The sequence below is a fragment of the Rhizophagus irregularis genome, chromosome 4 (assembly GCF_026210795.1).
Source record: "Rhizophagus irregularis chromosome 4, complete sequence".
NCBI lineage: Eukaryota > Fungi > Glomeromycota > Glomeromycetes > Glomerales > Glomeraceae > Rhizophagus > Rhizophagus irregularis.
The window spans coordinates 3302452-3318690 of record NC_089432.1 but is presented as its reverse complement, the minus strand read 5'-3'; the positions used below and the strand labels follow the sequence as shown (position 1 = coordinate 3318690).

The 16239-nt window shown below is 20.5% G+C and overlaps 3 protein-coding genes across 3 annotated transcripts; 2 read left to right on the top strand and 1 right to left on the bottom strand.

Moving 5' to 3' along the window:
• Nucleotides 1-5953: 5953 nt before the first annotated feature.
• Nucleotides 5954-7275, top strand: OCT59_024033 (uncharacterized protein; the record flags this gene model as incomplete). The annotated part of the gene is made up of 4 exons (XM_066135126.1): nucleotides 5954-6145; nucleotides 6223-6334; nucleotides 6725-7183; nucleotides 7253-7275. The coding sequence occupies 4 exons, from the start codon at nucleotides 5954-5956 to the stop codon at nucleotides 7273-7275; spliced, it is 786 nt and encodes a 261-aa protein (XP_065991180.1).
• Nucleotides 7276-10472: 3197 nt separating this feature from the next.
• On the top strand, nucleotides 10473-10736 carry OCT59_024032 (uncharacterized protein; the record flags this gene model as incomplete). The annotated part of the gene is made up of 2 exons (XM_066135125.1): nucleotides 10473-10510; nucleotides 10571-10736. The coding sequence occupies 2 exons, from the start codon at nucleotides 10473-10475 to the stop codon at nucleotides 10734-10736; spliced, it is 204 nt and encodes a 67-aa protein (XP_065991179.1).
• Nucleotides 10737-13022: 2286 nt separating this feature from the next.
• OCT59_024031 (uncharacterized protein) lies at nucleotides 13023-14688 on the bottom strand (the record flags this gene model as incomplete). The annotated part of the gene is made up of 5 exons (XM_025332486.2): nucleotides 13023-13510; nucleotides 13598-13958; nucleotides 14046-14218; nucleotides 14300-14372; nucleotides 14461-14688. 5 exons carry the CDS (start codon nucleotides 14686-14688, stop codon nucleotides 13023-13025), a joined length of 1323 nt encoding a protein of 440 aa, XP_025171417.2.
• Nucleotides 14689-16239: the final 1551 nt, after the last annotated feature.

The following is a 16239-nucleotide window of genomic DNA, read 5'->3' as shown; positions in this document are numbered from 1 at the left end:
ATATTTACATATAATTTAAACTAAGTTCTTTATTTAAATAGATCATAAGTTATAAGTTATTTATTCAATTATATTATTACTTATTTATATGATATTTGAAAATAATTTAAACTAATTAAATTCATTTTAAAATATTATTTTGTAATTTTTTTAGTTGGTAAGTTATAAGTTTTTTTATTTAATTCTATTATTACTTATTTGTATAAAATTTGCATATAATTTAAACTAAGTAAATTCTTCATTTAATAAATTACTTAATAATATAGGGAGTAAGTTATTTATTTAATTTTATTGTTGCTGTTATTTATAATTTAAACTAAATTCTTTATTTAAAAAATTATTAAAAATATAGGGAGTAAGTTATTTATTTAATTCTATTATTACTTATTTATATAACATTTACATATAATTTAGACTAATTAAATTCTTTATTAAATAGTAGATCGTAAGTTATTTATTTATTTAATTCTATTATTACTTATTTATATATCACTTATTTATTTAATATTTACATATAATTTAACCTAATTAAATTCTTTACTTAAATAGATTGTAAGTCATAAGTTATTTATTATATAATATTTACATATAATTTAAACTAAATTTTTTACTTGAAAAATTATTTAATAATGTAGGGGGTAGGTTATTTATTTAACTCTATTATTACTTAATTATATAATATTTACATATAATTTCAACTAACTACTAAATTCTTTTTTAAATAGATTGTAAGTTATAAGTTATTTATTTAATTCTATTATTACTTATTTGTATAAAATTTGCATATAATTTAAACTAAGTAAATTCTCTGTTTAAAAAATTATTTTGTAATTTTTTTAGTCGGTAGGCTATAAGTTATTTATTTAATTCTATTATTATTTATTTATAAAATACTTACATATAATTTAATCTAACTAAATTCTTTATTTAAAAAATTATTTAATAATATAGGGAGTAAGTTATTTATTAATTCTATTATTACATATTTACATATAATTTAAACTAACTAAATTCTTCATTTAAAAAATTACTTAATAATATAGGGAGTAAGTTATTTATTTAATTTATTGTTGCTGTTGCTTATAATTTAAACTAACTAAATTCTTTATTTAAAAAATTATTAAAAATACAGGGAGTAAGTTATTTATTTAATTCTATTATTACTTATTTATAAAACATTAAATTCTTAATTAAATAGATCGTAAGTTATTTATTTATTTAATTCTATTGTTACTTATTTATATATCACTTATTTATTTAATATTTACATATAATTTAACCTAACTAAATTCTTTACTTAAATAGATTGTAAGTCATAAGTTATTTATTTATATAATATTTACATATAATTTAAACTAAATTTTTTATTTGAAAAATTATTTAATAATGTAGGGGGTAGGTTATTTATTTAACTCTATTATTACTTAATTATATAATATTTACATATAATTTCAACTAACTAAATTTTTTTTTAAATAGATAGTAAGTTATAAGTTATTTATTTAATTCTATTATTACTTATTTATATATCACTTATTTATTTGATATTTACATATAATTTTAACTAATTAAATTCTTCATTTAAAAAAACTATTTTGTAATTTCTTTTAGTTGGTAGGTTATAAGTTATTCATTTAATTCTACTATTACTTATTGTTATAATATTTACATATAATTTAAACTAATTATATTCTTTATGTAAAATATTATTAAATAATATAGGAAGTAAGTTATTTATTTAATTCTATTATTACTTATTTATATAATATTTACATATAATTTAAGCTAACAAAATTTTTTATTTAAAAAATTATTTTGTAATTTCTTTTAGTTGGTAAGTTATAAGTTATTTATTTAATTCTATTATTACTTATTTGTATAATATTTACATACAATTTAAAATAACTAAATTATTTATTTAAAACATTATTTTGTAATTTCTTTTAGTTGGTGAGTTATAAGCTATTTATTTAATTCTATTAATCTATTATTACTTATTGTTATAATATTTACATATAATTTAAACTAACTAAATTCTTTATTTGAAAATTATTTAATAATAGGGAGTAAGTTATTTATTAATTCTATTATTGCATATTTATTTAATATTTATATAATTTAAACTAACTAAATTCTTTATTTAAAAAATTATTTAATAATATAGGGAGTAAGTTATTTATTTAATTTTATTGTTGCTTATAATTTAAACTAACTAAATTCTTTATTCAAAAAATTATTTAATAATATAGGGAGTAAGTTATTTCATTATTAATTCTATTATTACTTATTTATATAATATTTGCATATAATTTAAACTAACTAAATTCTTTACTTAAAAAAATTATATTGTTATTTCTTTTAGTTGGTAAATTATAAGATATTTATTTAATTATTACTTATTTATACAATTTTTACATATAATTTAAACTAATTAAATTCTTTATCCAAAAAATTATTTTGTAATTTTTTTTAGTTGGTAAGTTATAAGTTATTTATTTAAATTCTATTATTACTTATTCATACAATATTTACATATAATTTGAACTAATTAAATTCTTTACGTAAGTTATAAGTTATTTATTTAATTCTATTAGTACATTTATATAATATTTATGTATAATTTAAACTAACTTAATTCTTTATTTAAATAGATTGTAAGTTATAAGTTATTTATTTAATTCTATTATTACTTATTTATATAATATTTGCATATAATTTAAAAACTAACTAAATTCTTTATGTAAAAAATTATTTAATAATATAGGGAGTGGGTTATTCATTTAATTCTATTATTACTTATTTAAATGATATTTACGTATAATTTAAACTAACTAAATTCTTTATTTAAAAAATTATTTAATAATATAGGGAGTAAGTTATTTATTTAATTCTATTATTATTTATTTATATAATATTTGCATATAATTTAAACTAACTAATTTTTTTATTTATTTAATAGATCGTAAGTTATAAATTATTTAGTATTTAATTCTATTATTACTTATTTATATAATATTTACATAAATTAAATTCTTTATTTAAAAATTATTTTGTAATTTCCTTAGTTGGTAAGTTATAAGTTATTTATTTAATTATAATATATAATATTTACATAGAATTTAAACTAACTAAATTCTTTATTTAAAAAATTATTAGATAATATAGAGTGTAAGTTATTTATTTAATTCTATTTATACAATATCTATATATAATTTAAACTAATTAATTTCTTTATTTAAAAATTATTTTATAGTTGGTAAGTTATTTATTTAATTCTATTTATACAATATTTATATATAATTTAAACTAATTAATTTCTTTATTTAAAAAATTATTTTGTAATTCTTTTAGTTGGTAAGTTATAGGTTATTTATTTAATTCTATCATTTAAACTAACCAAATTCTTTATTTAAAAAACTATTTAATAATATAGGGAGTAAGTATAATTCTATTGTTACTTATTTATATAATATTTACATATAATTTAAACTAACTAAATTCTTTATTTAAAAAATTATTTAATAATATAGGGAGTAAGTTATTTATTTAATTCTTATTATTACTTATTTATATAATATTTACATATAATTTAAACTAATTAAATTCTTTATTTTTAAATAGATCGTAAGTTATAAGTTATTTATTTAAAGGTTTAAAATTTGAACGCACCCCCCCTTTTTGGAAATTTTTAAATAGTAAATTTGTCAATCATCTATGATTACGTTATGATCAGCAAATTTACTATTTAATAATTTCCAAAAAGGGGGTGCGTTGCAACACACCTGCATAAAATTATTATTTCCTTATTATTACTTAGTTATATAATATTTACATATAATTTAAACTAACTAAATTTTTTATTTAAAAATATTATTTTGTGATCTCTTTTAGTTGGTAAGTTAAAAGTTATTTTATTTAATTCTATTTTTACTTATTTATATAATATTTACATATAATTTAATCTATTAAATTAAATTAATTATTTTGTAATTTACTTTAGTTGGTAAGTTATAGGTTATTATTTAATCTATTATTACTTATTTATATATAATTTAAACTAACTGAATTCTTTATTAAATAGATCGTAAGTCATAAATCTAGTATTACTCATTTATATAATATTTGCATATAATTTTAACTTACTAAATTCTTTATTTAAATAGATTGTAAGTTATAAGTTATTTTATTACTTATTTATATAATTTAATATAATTTGAATTAACTAAATTCTTTATTCAAAAATTATTTTATAGATGGTATGTTATTTATTTAATTCTATTATTACTTACTTATATAATATTTATATAATTTAAGCTAACTAAATTCTTTATTTAAAAAATTATTTTGTAATTTCTTTTAGTTGGTAAGTTATAAGTTATTTATTTAATCTATTATTACTTATTTAAATATTACTTATTTAAATAATATTTAGCATATATTTTAAACTAACTAAATTCTTTATTTAAAAAAAATTATTTAATAATATAGGAAGTAAGTTATTTATTTAATTCTATTATTACTTATTTATATAATATTTGTATATAATTTAAACTAACTAATTTCTTTTATTTAATAGATTGTAAGTTACTTATTTAATTCTATTATAATATTTACATATAATTTTAACTAACTAAAACATTAATTAAAAAATTATAGTTAGTAAGTTATAAGTTATTTATTCAATTCTATTATGATTTATTTATATAATATTTACATATTGTTTAAACTAATTAAATTCTTTTTTTAAAAAATTATTTTGTAATTTCTTTAGTTTGTAAGTTATAAATTGTTTATTTAATTCTAATATTATTTATTTATATAATATTTACATATAATTTAAACTAACTAAATTCTTAATTTAAATAGATTGTAAGTTATAAGTTAATTATTTAATTCTACAGTATTATCACTTATTTATATATATAATATTTACACATAATTTAAACTAAACTAACTGAATTCTTTACTTAAAAAATTATTTTGTAATTTTTTTAGGTGGTAGGCTATAAGTTATTTATTTAATTCTATTATTAATTATTTATATAATATTTACATATAATTTAAACTAACTAAATCCTTAATTTAAATAGATTGTAAGTTATAAGTTATTTATTTAATTCTATAGTATTATTACTTATTTATATAATATTTACAAAAAAATCATTTTGTAATTTTTTTAGTTGGTAGACTATAAGTTATTTATTTAATTCTATTACTATATATTTATATAATACTTACATATAATTTAAACTACCTAAATTATTTATTTAAATAGATTGTAAGTTTTAAGTTATTTATTTAATCTATTATTACTTATTGTTATAATATTTACATATAATTCAATCTAACTAAATTTTTTATTTAAAAAATAGGGAGTAAGTTATTTATTTAATCTATTATTACTATTTATATAATATATACATATAATTTAAACTAACTAATAAATTCTTTATTTTTAAAAAATTATTGTTTAATAATATAGGAAGTAAGTTATTTATTTAATTCTATTATTACTTATTTATACAATATTTACATATAATTTAAACTAACTAATTCTTTATTTAAAAAATTATTTAATAATATTTATAGGGTGTAAGTTATTTATTTAGTTCTACTATTACTTATTTATATAATATTTGTATATAATTTAAACTAACTAAATTCTTTATTTAAAAATTTGATAATACAGCTTGTAAGTTATTTGTTATTTCTATTGTTATATACTTTATAAATAATTATTAATTGAATCTTTTCATATAAATTTTTGTTACTTTAGTTGGTAAGTTTTAAAATATAGGTTATTATTGTATATAACTAAGATATACATTATATTAAATTTCTGTTTAAATTTTAGGGTAAATGTTGATTAAATTTTAATGTGATTTTAATATAAACTTTAATAATAATTTTGATTATTTAAATTTATAGATTAGGAAAAAGTGGAAATACAATTATGGATAATTTTATTTTTGAAAAAAAATTAAAATGGATTCCTTATGATAAATTTAAAAATGTTGAGTATCTTGATAAAGGAAGATTTGGTACAATATACAAAGCTACTTGGTTTTATGATAATAAAGATAATGAAGTAATTCTTAAACTTCATAATAATCTAAGTGAAAATTTAAATGAATTTTTAAATGAAGTATGATAATATATTATTTATTTTTTTATTTAAATTAATATTTATTTATATTAATATATCATTATTATTATTTATAGTGGAAATATCATGGAAGTTGTTTAAGTTCATATTATATTATCTATTTTTATGGATTTACAAAAGATCCAGATACTTTGAAATATATGGTGGTAATGGATTATGCAAATGAAGGTAATTTAAGAGGAAACTTATCAAAAATAATCAAAAGTGATTGGAATCAAAAATTATATATGTTATTTGAAATTATTTCTGGACTTAATGATATACATAAACAAGAGCTTATTCATTGTGATTTTCATGATGGTAATATTTTAAATCATAATAAGGGTAAAATTTATATTAGTGATTTAGGATTATGTAAACCTGTAAAATCATTTTTGAAAAAATATGATATTTATGGTGTTATACCATTTATGGCACCTGAAATTTTAAGAGGAAATTCCTATACTCCAGCTAGTGATATATATAGTTTTTCTATGATTATGTGGGAATTTACATCTGGAATACCACCATATAATAATAAAGCACATGATATTCAACTTAGTTTAAGTATTTGTGAAGGTGAACGTCCTGAAATTATTGAAAATACTCCACAGCATTATGTAGAATTGATGAAAAAGTGTTGGGATGAAAATCCATTAAAAAGGCCATCTTCTAAAGAAGTGTTAAATATTATTGAAAATTGGATTGCTCCTCCATATAATGTTGAAGATATTAATGAAGAATTAAAATACAATATTATGGAATTTATAAACGCACCAATTGGGCATAACAATAACCTTGCTACTATATCTCATTCACAGGCATATTATACAAGTCGCTTACTTGATTTTACTAGTAAAGAATTGAATGAAATTCTTGAAAGTAGAAATTTACAAGCTTATTATTTAAGTCAATCATCTACTAGTGGAAAAGTGAATGAAATTCTTGAAAGTGAAGATTCACAAGCTAATGTAAAAGTGAACGAAATGCTAGTAAGTAAAGATTTGGATGATTGTATATTTAATTTGAAGTCATTAGGTATGTAATATAGTATATTAATTTTGCAAATTATTTATGTGAATTAATTTTATTTATTTATTTATTTAGATATTAAACCAGATAAAAAATAACCAATTATTTGTGTTTTTATAAGAATTTATAGTTTTTTTTAAGTGTATTTGATGTTATGCATTTAACAGAAATTGTTGTTTAGATTTATTTAAACACTAAGGCTAGAGTACTAGTAAAATATTTTACAAGATTCTTAATTTGTAATTTAAATAATTCCTTTTTTTTATATTTTATTCATATATGTATTCTCTTTTTTTTTGGTAGAATTATTTAAACACTAAGGCTAGAGTAGTAATTATTTTACAAATTTCTTAGTTTGTAATTTAAATAAATCTTTTTTTTAGCTTTCCAATTATTAAACATAAATTATCAAAATGATAATATAAGTATATAAAACCATTCCGATGTATAAAAGTAAAATAAATAATATAAAATTTTTTATACTCATTTCAATGGCTGATATTGAATTCTGGCCAATTTATGGCAATCAAAATGTATTGCAAGCTTTTCAGTTTTAAGAAAAAAGCATACTATCAATGCAACTTTCCATATTTAGTGGTGCCATAAGTAAAGAATTTCATATATCCATACCAAAATTTAAGTCTGTTAATAATGTTTAGAACATCATCAAATGCCTTATGTATTTCTACTATTGTTATATAATATTAATAATTAATGTTATTACAAGGCATAATAGATAGCACTAATAACAGACTCAAAATTTTCAACTTCAAGAATGGTGCAACTACTTAACCTTTATATATCATATCATGAACCAACATTTCAAAGAGTTTTCCTGCTAATGAACTACCAGTGGTTTTGCAAAATTTCAATTTGTAACTTTGTATCAACAATTATATCTTTTGTAGTCTTTGTAGTGATTGTATAAAACCTCACTTATTTCTGTTAAAGCAATAACATTTTTATCTTTAAAACAGAACTAAGATAAATACTATGTTGTGGCTTTTCCAAAATAATTATTATTTAAATCTCCTTCATTTTTAAGGTATGTATAATAAGTATTACATTATTGAGAAATTACTTAATTGCATTAAAAATTTGTTGTGTTGTACACAATAAAATTTGATATACTGATAAGTAAAATCTTGATATATCAGAATTAGAGTCTATAATTAATTTACCTTTAATACAACAAGGATTCTTGATATAATGGATTTTTGACAAATTTACTAATGGAATGGATGGTTCCATTATATCAAATTTCACTGTATACATCCCATCTATTCAATTAATTCCTTAACTCGAGTTTTAGGTATTCTACTTTTTTATATTACTTATTTAATAATTCCCAAACACAATTTCATTTGTTTCAACTTTTATATATATGGGTTGTAACTTAAGGATAATCTGCACTTTAGAATTAACAGGTTTACAATTATAAACTTGAAGTTCATCTTGTTGTTGTCTGATATGTCAACACTATTATTATATTATATAAATAAATTTAATGATCATTATTATATTGACCATGCGTAAAATTTATTGATGTGTAAAGTTTATAGAATGTTACAACATGATTCATGATAGTATGTCTTCATCCAAATAATTTGATAGCTAATCTCCATATGAAAATATAATAATAAATCAAATGAAAATTATTAAATTTTTAATCACTCCATTTTTGTTTAAAGGAATAATATACATTATCGTTATTCGTTAGCATTTTTATTAACATTTTTCTTTCCCATTTAATGGTAATATGGACTCAATATTGTGAAATACAGTATGTAAGTAAATGATCTAACCATCATTTTTATTCCTTATACAATTATTATTATTCCTTATAAATACCAAAATAGAAAAAATTACTTATAGTACAAAAAAACTGCAGATATAAAAGATTATTAAAATATTTAAAAGTAGTTTTATTATTTCAATCGACTACTTATATAATTAAATTTAGTAAAGAAAGATTTGAAGTTTTTGGTAAATTAGCTTCTCTTAATTATTATCATTAACATCTTATTCACTATAAAATTATAAAGACAAATTTTTAATTCTATTGTATAAATAAATCATCATCTTTCTGACGTTACAAATTTTATTACTCCCAAATTTTTTTTTTTTTTTTGAGAATTATAGTACTTACAGTATATTTTAACTTTCCTTAGACAATTAAATAATGAATTTTCAGGTTTAATATTACCTAATCAAAATTCGACATTCAGGACAGAATATAATATTACACTTTAGAAGTACTTTAGAGTTGAAAATGAAAATGATTTTTTTTTCAATACAGAATATTCGAAAATATTAAATAATTGTTTATAATTAATATCACCAAATACACATTTGATTAATTTATTTATTACTCATGAAAAATTAATTGAAATATATGGAAAAGCCTCATAAAATGGTTGTTTCGAAATAATAAAAGTTCTATTAAAAATGTCAATAACAATGAGTAAACATGAATGTAATAGTTCTTCCCTCAAGATTTCTTGAAAGTGACAGAAAAAAAAATCGAAAATGGAAAATGGAAAAATTATTTATAGTTACGCGTAATCTTAAATTAAGAATAATATAACTTTGGTCAAATTTTAGCGAAAGTAGAGTATAAGCTAAAGTAATTATAAATCTTCCTTTATAAAACGTCCAGTTTATTAATTTTACTGCGCCATTCGTTTGAATAATAAAAGTTATATGATGAACTCAAGTTAGTGGGTCAAAGAGTGAGAAAATGTACTCTTTTTAATAACTATATGAAACTTAGTGCTTTTTTCCTTAAATTTAAAAATTCAAAAAAACTATATTGATTTAACCGGAGGCGGGTAATATTCTAAGAAAAAAAAATGAAAATAGTAGACATATCTGATATTGTACCGCAATAATTTATATTTTTTTAGATTATCCTGAAGTTGCAAATTAAATATTTTATTTTTTATGATTTAGATTAAATTGAATTTATAGCTTATGATAATTTGTTTGTATGGTATATAAACTACATATCAATAAAGCATATATAAATCATTAAAAAAAAAAAAAAAAAAAAAGATTTAATTGAATTCTTTGACGAAATAAACAACTACTTTATTTCATTTAATTACGCTTTTAATTAATTGTCTACTATAAATTTAGAGATGATCAAACGATTAACAAATTTTTATAATTAGGTAACCTAATAAAGAAAGAAATATAATAATTGCCTGAGAAATCATAAATTAGGTTAAGCTTATGCAGTAGTCGAAGCTGCAGTATCAATAGGAACCCTTGGAACTCCTAGCTCATCATCAAGATGCAGCTTACTTCTCTTCACCATTATCTAATAATAGAGTAAGTTTCTCAAGACTACCAATACCTTCCGGCTGGTTAAATCTTCAACCACGTGAAAAGTACTCGACGGTATGTAAAGAGAAGGAGTTCAAATGGTCAAAGATCAAAGAGACCATCTAATGGTCCATCTACACCATCTACACCAATAGATGAAGACGCATTAGCAGCATTAGAAGGGAGGCGAAAAGAATATGGTGAATCGCCTGAACTAGAATTACAAGCATAATTTATTAATCTTAATGATTAGTCTAAAAAAGATATTAAATTTCGAGAGAATTAAAAAGTAATTCTAACAGCTAATAAATCTCTCAGGACATTTAATAATTAAGTGTACTTTTTATTTTTCTTTATTCGTTATTTTTTTTCCTTTATCTCCTTCTTTCTTATTATTCTCCAACCATGGATAATAACCAAAAAAATTTTTTTTTTTTTAAAAAAAACAGATGAGATTTTTTTTTATTTTTTTTCGAGACAAAAAAAATTATTGTTTTTTGGTTATTAGAGATTAAAAAAAAAAAATCAATTTGTAATTATAAAAAAGGGTAAAATTATTCCTCACCATGGGTGAGACTTGATATTACCCCAAGTCAAATAGATTGTGACCTTTGTTAAGATTTTAACAAAGGTAGAATTATTTAAAGGAAATTTATTATGACGAATTAATGATATCATATCCTGAAATGCAGAAATACACGATCATATCTTGAAACGAGCAGATAATTTTAGTTATTATATAGATGAAACTTAGAAAAGGACTTACCATTTTTAATTTATTTTCATTAAACAAATGAAGACTATATTTATTATTATCTATAAAATTGCCCTGAATTTTCTATTCCATCCATTAAACAATGATATAGTATTCCAATTTATATTACTATATTATAAACAAAAAAATTCTGATTAATTACTTGCCAAATTTATTCATTTTTTTCATTAGTTATAATTTTTTGGAGTTAATAAAAAGAAAATCCGTTGAAAAATTGAAGGTTCGCGACAAACCTCAATGTGCTTCCATTATTAATAAGTATGTTAAGTCGAAAATGCCTTACGATTCTTTATCTTCTTTCTTCTTTGAGAAGGTATTTTCGTTTGTATAACATATGTTAAAGAGGATATAACAATAATATGCGTAGGAGATAAAAAAAAGATACAAAACCGACGTATTTAAATATTTAACATTGCACAAAATTACGTATAGATATTGTTTTTTTACGTATATTTTACAATAAAAGACGTGAATGGATGCGTTAAAATCGTTTATTATTAGTATATAAACGAATTATTAAAAATTTTTGACTCTGTTGGCGTTTTAGTATTTTGAAACAGAAAAAGAAAAGGTTGAATGGACATATTTAAGATCGGGCCATTGCTTAATTGTTTTTGTGTCTATAATTATTTATTATTATATAAACGATTATATAAAACTTTTTATCTAAGAAATATATGAAAATTTATCTCTAAAATATATAAATCCGATTGTGATATAATATATATTTAAAATCTTTTATAGTGAACATTAAGTTTATGATACAAAGTAATAATCAATCATATACTGTACTTGTAAAAATTTTTTTTCGTTAAAATTATATTCTTTTTTGAAAATGATCGGAAAATGATTGGACATAACGTCATAAATTTAGAGTAATTTAGAAAAATGAAATAATATCAATAATAATAAGAAAATGAAATAATATCAATAATAATGAAAAAAAAGATTATTGACGAAACAAAACGCACAGGATTTTTTTAATGCGCAAAAATTATTTCAGAGATCGGATATTAATTGTACGTACTTACATGCATAATAACCTTATTATTATAACATCAATATCCGTGAATTTTTTTTTTAAAACTCTTATGAAGCGCGTGAATAAGAATAGATTGTTTTAATTAATCTACATATTACAAAAGATAATAAAGCAACGTGTTAATCCGCGCTCCTTAAACATGCTATCCTATTATACGAGGCATAAAATATATTCGATCGCGCTCTTGTGTAACAGACTGAGATTACCCGGTTTTTTTTTTACTACAATAGTTAAAATTTTTTTTTTCTTATTACACCAAAACATCCATAATGAATAAACAAAGAAGTTAGATGAAAATACGATTTATGATGAGGTGGTACAGATAATTAATGAGTTTAGACTTTAGACAAGTAAATAAAAAAGAGACAAATAATCGCGTGATAGAAGATAGTAAAGAAGAAAAATTTTAGACAGACAAAAATTTATAGTTATGGGGCAATCGTTGAAAGTAATATATCAGGAAACAGAAAGACCGATGAAAGAAGAATTAAAGGAGTATGAATATAATAAAATTTGAGGCAATTAATTAATTAAGATCTCATGATATTAAATTTTATTCTTTTTCTTGTTAATTATAGCCATACCGAAAAAAAAATAATATTACTTTTAAGCAATTAAAATCCTTCTTTTTTTATATCAGCGCTTGACGAGTCTAAAACTATCTCCTCTTGTTCATCTTCAGTTAACCATTCACCTTCTTCTTATTCGTCCTGTATAGGATGGGAATAATTAGTATTGATCACACTGACGGGAGTCTCCTCTTGTTCATCTTCAGTTAACCATTCACCTTCTTCTTCTTCGTCTTGTATAGGATAGGAATAATTAGGATTGATCACACTGACGGGAGATATTGGGCTAGCCACTTGCGTAGCTGTTGATGGTGTTATACCCATCACATATGACCAATTATCATCAACCATAATGTTAAAATCTTTTTCAGTTGAATGATTTTCTTGTTTACTTGATATTGCCATAGGACCAATTTCTTTAATAATCATTTTATCAAAATTTTGAATAAGTTGACCTTGTAATTCTGAATTATTAGTACTTAAAGAAGTCTCATTAAGTTCTTGTTCATTTGACATTTGATGATTTTCTATTATTACATCTGATTTTGTAATTATTGCATTTAACCAATCAACTACTTGATATATAGTTGGACGATTATCTGGTTCCCCATCCCAACATTCTAAGAAATAAATGTAATTTAAGATTTAATTAAAATAATATTTTAAATTATAAAAATGTAGAATTTAAATTTTTAAATTTTACTCACTAGTATAAATTTTAACATATTCTTCAGGAGTGTCAGGAACAACAATTTCTCTAAGACCTTGTGAAATTTCCACAACTAAACCAACATCATAATGTTCATCCTCAACATAAAAAGGAGGTTGACCACTAGATATTTCCCAAAATAATACGCCTATACTATAAATATCACTTTTTTCATTTAATAAGTACATTTGTGTTGATTGATTATTATTATTTTTTCGTCTACTAAAGCTTTTTGGATCGACATAAGGAACCACACCAAATAATTTAGATTGAAAATTGGATGATGCTCCAATTCTTTGAGATAATCCAAAATCTGCTAATTTGATTGTGTTATTACGGACTAGTATATTACAGGAGTGCTATTAAAGAAACATGTATAAACAATTTTTTTTAAATTAATAATACAAAATACATTACTATTAATGATTAAATAATAAATAAATTACCAAGTCACGATGTACTATTCTTTCGTTATGTAAGCATGATACGGCACAAGATAACTGGTATGCCATATTATATTTATCATCCCAAGTAAGTTTGTTAAAATTTTCCTTTAAATAACTTCGAAGAGTACCGTCGTCAGCGTATTCCATTACTAATCCATAATTATTATGATTTTCTAATGAATAAAAGAAATAATTAAAATGAACTTTTGTAAAATTTTGCGTATTATATTTATACAAGGTGATGTTAATAATACCTGACTCAAGTTTTGTTATTCCATAGTAACGAATAATGTTATCATGAAAATCAACTTGGCGTTGAATTTTTAACTGAATAAAAAATAAAAATATTTGAAATAAAGATAGGTATTAGATAAAATTTCATAGATAGAAAAAAATGTATTATACATTAAAATACCTCACGAACTATTTCTTTCATGGTGATGTTATTAAGACTAAAAAAAGATTTTAACGCAAATAGTTTTTCTGAATTTTTCCAATTTGCACGATATACGTTTCCAAAACTTCCAGTACCAATACATTGAATCTTATTAAATTCTTCATATTTATAAAATTTTAAATGTTCTTTATCAACTGCTTCTTCAATCCAATTAACCCATTCATTTGTATTTTCAGTATCTTGCATTTTGATATTATCGAACGTATTGAATAATAATAAGTTAACAGAAAGTTAAAAAAAAAAATGAAAAGTAAAAATTGTTAGTTTTATTGTGTGTGCTTATTATATAAATTTTTTTTTTCTCCGATGTAGTACAGCGTGATTTTGGTATTTGGTATTATCAAACAAAAAAAGTCAGTAACGCAGTAATTGCGTAATATATAAAACAATGACGTCATTATGAAATTTTTGAGAGAGTACTATTAAAATATATACTACATGAAAATTAGGTTAAAGAAAGTGAAAAAAATTTTTTTATTAAAGGGAGGATGTTGTTGTTGACCATGTCCCAAACCTTACCATCGGCCTAAATTATTGGCCCAATCTAATAATGCCTTAAGACTGTACCAACAATGATCTCCTAATTTAGGCCGATTGGTAAGGTTTGGGACATGGTGTTATTGAATAAAATTGAACAAATGATCTCTTCCACAATCATACCAACAACATATTGGAGTTTTTAAATGTATTGTTATAAGATGAAAAATAAGAATATTTTAATTTATCAAAAGTATCCCTACATCTAGAATATTTAAAAATATAATTTGATTTAAGATAAATGTAAATAAATGTTATTTTTGAAAAAAAATTCTAAAGATTTTCTTCTCACTTCTTTCCAAAAATTTTCAAGTTTCAGATTAAAAAATTTCCATCCATCAATTAAATTGAATATTGATTAAAAAGGGGATGATGATTTTATGGTTAATAAATATAAAATATTTTTAGTTAAAAATATTATCAAATGATTTTGTTCCATAAATAATGATTTTTAATTTTTGAAACAAGATGTCGATCTACCACACCGTAATACTGTATCTGAGTATGTTATTCGATTGAAGATGAAGATGTATTTCGCAATAACAATGTTATATTGTAAATTGTCATTATTCGTATGATGTCGAATATTAAGAACTCTTAGAGAATTTTGTGGTTTCTTTTAATTTAGCAAAAATGGCGAACAAAAATGTTCTTTAACACTTACTGTAGCTACAAAAAAAAAAAATTCTTTTTTGATTTTCAAAATTCATAATTTTGTTACGATAACGACGATAACCAAAACTAATGCTGGCCAAACTCATCGTAGTGTGTGTGGGCTGAATTTACTGCGCTAATCATGTGATATTCCAAATTTTTGGCAAAATTTACTTTTCGCCACAATTAATATTTTTATTTTTTTTGAGCATCTTCTCTAAATTCTTTAACTAATCATCTTAAGATTTTAATTAGCTTTCATATCATTCTCTTATATTGTTGAAGTTATATGATGGTCCATATTAATCATTAATTACCAAACATATCGCAAAGAAAAAAAAAGAAAAAAAATTTTATACAAAGATCGTAAAGAAGAGTAATAAACCGAGTGTAACGACTGTAATTTTATATTTTTGTACAATTATAAGACTCTTGCGCAACATCTGGAGCAGGATCCTGATCAAACTATCTATTCTCCAATGTATCCTATCCTCTGATGCGTCATTTAAGATCTGCTTTTCAAACATGTCAATAAGTAGACAGGAA